General features: G+C 41.2%; 1 protein-coding gene across 1 annotated transcript; it reads left to right on the top strand.

The window, feature by feature from the left end:
* The first annotated feature begins 3871 nt into the window (after positions 1-3871).
* LOC147796716 (uncharacterized) lies at positions 3872-7967 on the top strand. Its single transcript, XM_087146687.1, has 6 exons — positions 3872-4367; positions 4687-4732; positions 5076-5369; positions 5582-5707; positions 6277-6464; positions 6932-7967. The coding sequence occupies exons 1-6, from the start codon at positions 3990-3992 to the stop codon at positions 7094-7096; spliced, it is 1197 nt and encodes a 398-aa protein (XP_087002813.1). The 5' UTR covers positions 3872-3989; the 3' UTR covers positions 7097-7967.
* The last annotated feature ends 303 nt before the right edge of the window (positions 7968-8270 follow it).

The raw sequence follows: 8270 nt of genomic DNA, 5'->3' as shown, positions 1-8270 counted from the left end.
AAGGTTACCTCACCTTAGTGAACATGTCATCTTGTTCTTAGCTCGTACTTGTTGATTTAATAGCCAGACCTGTACTAGCCAGAGTTTATTGGTTTATAAAGAGGAGAAAAACTACGAAGTGCATGCCAAACATGTTTACTGGAACTCAAAACTGATTATTTTTTTCTCAAAACCAGAGTGCTATGAAGCAAGATATCCAAACTGTTAATACCCCAAACTGAAGGTTTCCCTGGACATTTCTTACATTTTTTGGCCTCTTTAAAAAATTAGCAAAATTGACGACAAAATCAGTGGCACAACTCTACTTTTTTCTATATGACTGAAAAACATTACAAGCTCTCTCCATACATATCACTGTCCATAACCAAGGCAGGCAACTTGGACATCGACAAGAAATGCAGAGCTTCAAATCTTTATGACTTTGTCCAGTAATTTCAATTTTCAATGGCACGGGTGTGAAGTGAGAAATAAGGAAATCAGCTGATCTGAGGAAAAGTTGCATGCCTGACAACTAAGAAAAGGGGCAAGAAAGAAGTCCATAATGGACGGAATGTAACCGCACTTGCACAAACCCTCTGAGACTGGTCTGAAGACTTGTAATTGCATTCAAAGTGAATGTCACGGCAACAGTGTCTTTAGTATGGAGAATTCAAATTATGCTCAGGTGAATCTAAAGAATTCAGTGTACCAGATTTTATTCAAATTTAACTTGCCCAAAAAATGGGGTTCATTACCATTAGCATACTGTTCCTATAATGAGGAAACAAAGTCGACCTTCTCAAACTAACTAACATTTTGACCTTAAGGAACTATTACTCAATCCTGACAGGCCTAGTTTAGGTAAATGTTGACAATATTTAAGCAAGAAAACTTCAAATTTCTAACCCGAGTTTGGAAAAAGACAACCACTTTGTAGAATCACGCCCTTTCATTTTTCGTCTGGTTACCTAACTCAGGTATTTTGGATTCATCAAAACACTGCTCTATCCAGGTCAATGAACCAGGCTACATTCGCTTATTTGTCATTCACAGCTCTTAGGGGCAGTCATGTACGCTGTCATGTACGCTGCCGCTTTACCCAAATTTCCCTCAATTTCCCTTTCTTTCTGATATGAAAGAGGACATCACCAACAATTTATTTGGATAAGTTGTTTCCCAAAACGTAGAATTTGTTAGCTTATAATAGGAACAGGTTGCGAAAGGTAATGAACCCCCCCCAAAAAATGAGCGTATTTGGTTCAAGCTCCTCCAAATCAAATTTGTGCAAACTTCAAGCTTTTCCCTCAACATCTGATACTGTAGACCCTTGCCTACCGTACTTCCAAATAAGAAAATCTCATGCTTCAGTTCCCATTTCTTTACCCAAACTTGCTAAACCCCCCCCAAAAAAAAATTTCATGGACGGGAGGGTGCACATGATGAGGGGTTTTGGGAGGGTAAAAATATTAAGCAATTTTTCCTCCAGAGTTAAACTTTCTACGGCATTTCAGACGGGGAGGCTACGATTCTTTTTTCAAAAAAAGAAAACAAAACTAACAAACAAATCGCAATCTTTTCCTTATTACGAAAATATCACCTTTTACAGGGGTCCGCCCTAGAAGATCCGCTCAACTTGAACCTTTGAACTACGGAACCATGCACGCGCACCTGTGACTCGGGTTTCATATTTCTCAGCTACATTTCCTTGAAATCTCTTTAAAAGTACCTACAATGAGGACTGAAGTTTCTGTTTTAACAGTGAAGGCAAAACAGCCACATTTTTTAATCCAGAAAATAGAAAATTTACCTTGAGGTTGGACAGCGACGAACACATTTTGCAATCCCGCGAAGAAACGAATGTCGCAACAAACCACGTGTAGAAGTCGTTTCTGCGCGCGCAGCCGCACTATGTAAATTTCCCAAGGATGCCCTATATTAGCATAAATTTTGTAAAGGCTGTAGATGATCTCGCCTCGGAGTGGTCAATAATGATTATGCAAATCTTGGCACAACCTTTTCCCGTGGTCTACTCGGGGAAATAGGATATTTGAAGGTACAGGAACCGTACTGCTTGATGTCGTGCGAACGAGGCGGACATGCTATCCACCTGCTATCTGCAGCGCAAGCGAGACAGGTGAAAAAAATAAGGTACTTTCTGTCTTCCTCAAAGCAGAACTTATATGAAAGTATTAAATTTCTTTTTAAAAAAGTTGCCTTGAATTTCAATGCTCAGTTGCAGCTGGCTGTTATAAAGATGCAAACTCCCAAGGGCGGATGCAGGGGGTCCCGCCAACGAGGGCCATGTGCGCCCACTCGTGACCCCTCAAGCTATCTTTTAAATAATGAATGAAAGATTTTCTGGTCTATTTAGTTTCCCCAAAATGTAGGAAATAAATATGCCAGCGAAACTGCATCACATAGACCACCATATCACCAGTCCTTCGCGTAAAACTGTGATTCTGAAAAGTATGGGCGACTTGCAATTAAACTGTAGATAACAGGGCATTCAATGCGCATTACGCGCAACGCACTTACATCGCCTGCATTTGCTTACACGTGTTCCTAAATTATGTTTGTTTTTTGGCTTTTCGATATGAATAGGCCTGTCTCTTTTTTCAAGTGAATTGCAACCGCATTGCTTTTAACCAACATAGGCCTAGGCCAGATTAAGTAAATAGAGATTTATTTATTTTTTTTACAATCTAAAAATGGCTTCACAGAAATTTGAGGCTGCGATTCCTCAACTGTGCGTAAATTCCCTATACCTGTGCCTGGGGGTCACCTGGTGAAAATGCCCCATTCGTCCCTAGTTTTGATTTTAAGTCGGGCGCCGCGCAGATCGCGAAACGGTCATGTAGGTTTGGCTGCGATCTGGTGGTCTATGCGTTTATAATGTATGTGATTTTTACAGAATGGAATCCGCATCAAGCGCCATTCACGTACCCATTTCTAACAACTGGTGGCGCCCTTCATTTGGGAAAAAATGTTACCAAAAAGTTTCTCGTGAATTTTGCGACTTTTCATGCTAGAGAAGTATTTTCCCAGTTAGGAGCTTGGAACTTCAAAGAAGAGTGAATTTGTTTATAGTTTTCCAAATCTAATGTGATGATTTTTGATGTCAACATTTAAATAAAGCAACCGCCATTATAACCGTCCTTGAAGATTCAAAAATAATAATGCATGATTCAAAAGATGTTATTTTAATAATTTCTCTCTCTCAAAAAAGGAACCAGTGTTACAATTTTGTTAAAATACTGCTTCCAAGTCATCAAAACTGGACACGTCACCCCAAAAAGTCATCGAATAGTGGTAAGCAAACAATTTCATGCTTGGCATAATTCCAGTCTCCAAGCAATCACTGATCAGCAGCGGTACAATGCCACGAGCTGTTATCACCTGGTGACATATCGATCGACATAAAACCTCTGTAGCGTGGAGAATCAAAACGATCAAGTGAAATTTTATTCAAGTACTCTAGTCAAGCTGCATTAAGAGCAGTATTACAGAAAACTTCGTATCTATGGAAACAAACTGTTATGAAATACAGGCCAGCCGTTTAATTGCTTGCACGGCACAGTTCGGGTTTTGATCCATTTAATCTTATTGGCGTCCTGACTTTTCTTGTACAGCGGACACGTATTATGATTTGGACTTTAAACGAGGGGCAAAGCGAGGTCGTACAAGATTGATCCGTTTCGTATTTTAAGTAATTATAGCAATGCAATAGATTCATTCCTCATACCAAACGACAATTGGAGGAGCGAGGCGGGATGTCCCCATGGTAACGAAGAATGACAATCTGAGCAAAGTCGGTCATTGATCGAAGGCGACAGAATTAATTGCAAATATCTCGAGCAACAGCTTGGTGACTTGAGTCGATGCGCCAGCGAGACGAGAGCTAAACAGTGATTAGAAACATTGTAAGTGTCGCATGAAGTAAAGGCACGTGTCGGTCTAGTATCTCAGACACTGCATGGACCAAAGGCTGCTAAAATTTCTTAGAAGAAAAAATGTCTGCTTCCTGCCTGGGATTACTTGCTGTGGCGTTAAATGTTACTTTAACTTCGGCAGGAGTTTCATGCCATGCATCTCACCACGCCAATATTTACTCCGTTATAAACCACGCCACTCTCGCCGGCCATTCCTTTGAAGCTGCCTCGGGCCTTAAACCGATCCAGTGCGGCTTTATGTGCCTGAGACGTAACGGGTGTCGTTCCTTCAACTATGGCGACGCTACCGGCCTGTGTCAGTTGAACGACGGCACGAAGGAGCAGTTCCCCTCGGATTTCCGCAAGGACAAAGAATTTTCGTTCTATGACAAAGGTGATATCGACGCGTCGACGACTTGCAGAGTGACAACCGAAAATAGCCAAACGAAAACGGGTCAGGTACGATTATCCGCCAAAATACACTCGCACGTATTGAGAAATGGACGTTCCAGTGCAGCTCTCTTCCAAAATTTCAAGAGAAAGATGAGAGGGAACATTTAGGTGGTCAAAACTACTTTTCGGTAAAACAAGAGCATGCGCTGGCGCTGCAAACGTTAGCCAGGGGCATGTGTGAGCTGCATAATCGTTCCCGATCTGAATGAGTATAGCAGCGATAGGGACAAACATTAGCTATAATTTCTCAAAAGTGCATATGTCAATATGACAGCTTATAATTAAAGGCACGTCAACATGCAAATTATTTTCGTTCATTCAACAGCTTTCTACCATTGCAGACCACACCCTACCGCTAAAAACAGAAGCAGGTAAAAAAAAAGTAAAACGACAATGCTTGTCCGCAAGGCAACAGGAAAAAGCTTATAAATTTTGTGTATCCGTGCATCAATTGAATTCGATTTCATGATGTTTTCTTCTTTGTAACATTGAACCTTTTCCCTCACTTGAAAGATTTTAAAGAAGCATTTCGAAGTTACTTTTCGAGTAAATCGTGTGCAGGGTGTGTTTCATATACATGTACACGGCTGTATATACGTTCATGATATTTTGAAAACAATAGCGGTAAAATATTTTGACGTTTTGTGATTCAAAAATCAATTTCCTGAAATAAAATATTGGCAGCTGACTCCTTAATTATCTGCAATTTACCAGACCCAGCACCGACACCATCAAGCAATTCACCTGTCCTTGCCTGTCCTAATAGCGGTGGCAGCTATACTTATAACGGCATGGTGGAAGCCACCGTGTTCTGGGATTCCTTGCCGTCGGCTTACGACGCCGAAGACGGTTCATTAAGCTACAAGGTGCGATGCAAAGACGAGACCGGAAGATCAGTTTATCACAGGCATACCTCACTACCGATAGGCACAAACACTACGGTGACGTGCTCGGTTACCGACTCCGATGGCAATGTAGGATCCTGTCAGTTCGGGTTCGTCGTAGTAGGTAAGAGACAACTTGTTAATGGACGATTTAACCCGGATGGGCACGACATGGCATGAGGTTAAGTTTACCTCCAGCGAAAACAGATCAAACAATTATTATGAGACATTTACACAATACCTTGGAAGTTACCATGCTGAAAGCTTTTAAACGCTTAATCAGAAAACATTGACGCTTTTTGATTTGATATACAAACTTTCAAAATTATCTAACAGACTGCCCGTGCTGTCAGCCTCTTGGTATGGAGAGCGGGGAGATCGGTGATGAGCAAATCACTGCAGGAAGCGTCTTGAACAGAGACTACAACCGATACGGGCCGCAGCTGGCTCGACTGAATAGCGGTAATGATAATAATACTTGTATTTACAACGGGCCAAATTACCAGTGGATACAAGGCGCTTGCAAGAAAAGAAAGAAAACATAAGAGAGATGATCTGTGGAAGAGACGTTTCTTTGGGGCAGATTTTAATGATGATACACTGCCTGAGTTCCCAATGTGATAGAGTAAATTGTTCCACAGGCTCGGGGCAGCAATAGATACGCCCTCCCCAGCCTTCTTTCGAGACTAAGGGATGACAAGAGTGAGACTGTCGGAGGAACGAAGGGAATAAAAATAGGTCTGTATACTCAGGAGAGAAATGAGATAGTATGGTGCAGAGTTCTCAAGTGATTTGAAGGTATGGGCTATAATTGTATAGAACTGGATACGTTGATAGACTGGAAGCCAGTGAAGTTCTTCGTGCAGAGGGAAGTATTTTACCAGTAGGCTATGTGGCACTTCCTGGAAAATTTACGATGAATGGCTTGGCCACTCGGGCCCACAATAATGTAAACCTCGCATTGACAAAGGTACTGGTGTTGCTAGAGTTTGTCTTGTATCTAATATGGCACAATACTGTTGCAATTTCAGCCGGATGGTGCGCCGACATGAACCAGCCTAAATGGATACAGGTAGACTATACTAAAACCGTGGACATCTACGGCACACTCGTCCAAAAGCACAATATCAGTGGAAGCATATCTAAGTTTGATATCATGTACAGCGATGACGGGGAGTCGTGGAATTATCTGTCGAATGACGATGGCACAAAGCGAGCGGTAAGTTACCAACCCTTAATTGGGACAAACCGTCCTTTCAAACTGGTCAAGTGGAATTTAATACCAAGTTGACGCCAATAATGATGTAGGCCTAGGCAGTGTCTTTACATTCACGTAACACAGGCCCTGATTGGCTATATGTACATCAACCAACTGGCGAATGATCTTGCCACAAACCTGCTTAGGCAATTAATTAATGATATTGGCCAACCACGCTTTTGAAATCCGATAGAACATCTCTATGTCATATTGACAGACTATCCGACCTTTGGTACGTCAACAAGAAGCCATCTTGGAAGTTAGAATTGCATGATATACCAACTAAGTGATGACCCACATTGCAAATGAAACCGACAAGACTGAAAAAGGATCTACTTTCCACTTACGATTTTAGTCTACGGACGGCAGTCTGCTTACTGCGGAATTTGTTCCTATTTCGGCACTACTTTCTTTCTTCTTTCACGCAGCTCTTTGCCTGGGATATTAACTTGGCTCCCAGCGGAGCGTCAATCGCGTTCCAGTCCCCGTCACTCAAAGCAATCCGCACCAGATTCCTCCGCCTGAGCGCCGTGCAGTTCAGCATACCGAGTTGTCTGCGTTTGGAACTCATTGGATGTAAGCTGGATCAATAAATGAGCAACAAAACATGATCACTAAGTCTGTTCGACATTGAAAAATGATAGCTGAACTACATTCTCCCCACAAGAAACCATTATTATAAAAAAAATCTTTTTAAACGCACATGTACACTCCACTGATCAATGTTGGATTCTAACGGCTAACAATATTCTTTTTTTTTTAAATTCGCATCCACATCCAGGCAGCTGCTTTTCAGACCCAGTGACCTTAATTCTGAAGTGTCAGATTTAGATATAACACATTTTGGAACTTTTTAATCTTGCTTCGAAATTCGAGTTTTTGAACCTTCCCTTTACAATTATTACAGATGTACACGTAGCATTGATGAGTGTACAGTACCTATTGTTTAGAGTGTATTGTTGAACACTGCTTGATCAGCAACTGGATTTAGCTAGTAAACCTGCCCTCGATAACCCGCTCAGTTAATTTTAGCCTTATTCAAGAGCTATTACAGGCCTGGGGCGGTTTTCACACTATTCTATTCATCTGATAAAACATTTATTTGCCAAGAAGTCTGTTTGTGCCATTAATGTGATGCAACTTATATTTTAAGCACAATGCCAAAATAAACAGCGAGCTGGTTAAAGAGAGGGCGCTATTTACTGGAAAACGGAAGCTCCTTTGATCAGAACTGAACTTCCGACTGAGTGGTTCACGAATGACTACAGGAAATGTACGCGTCATGGTCGCATTGCGACCAACGAAATGAACACTCCCGACCAACACCGCTCTTTTAAACCGATGAGGGGGCGCTTCTGCTCGAGGTAGATACATATAATTGTAGCAGCATCGTTTTTCTGGAATATTCTGCATTAATACCCCCGCGTAAAAGAATGTAAAAAGGGAGAAGTAAAGTGGAACCTATTCCGGTTTTCAGTTATTAAAGCTACTTCAATGTATTCTTGTGTAGTAGATTGTACAAATAGTATTAAATTATGAAATTTTAAAGGTTATATTCACATCCCCCATTCAAAGAACCTTTAACGAATGATACAGTATAAAAACGCTATATAGCTGTGTTATATAAATGACATTTTCCTGGTTTAATGATATTAGAGTCAAAGCGTGCTGTGGCGCACTTCAACTTTCCTCATATGCAGTGTTTGCTAGACCTCTTCGTTGAAAAACTTTAAATGCATTAGTTAAAAACTGGTACAACCACCGTTA

The sequence above is a fragment of the Acanthaster planci genome, linkage group LG15 (assembly GCF_054643075.1).
Source record: "Acanthaster planci isolate LZ-2023a linkage group LG15, COTS_SCS, whole genome shotgun sequence".
NCBI lineage: Eukaryota > Metazoa > Echinodermata > Asteroidea > Valvatida > Acanthasteridae > Acanthaster > Acanthaster planci.
This window is presented reverse-complemented; position numbering and strand designations above follow the sequence as displayed.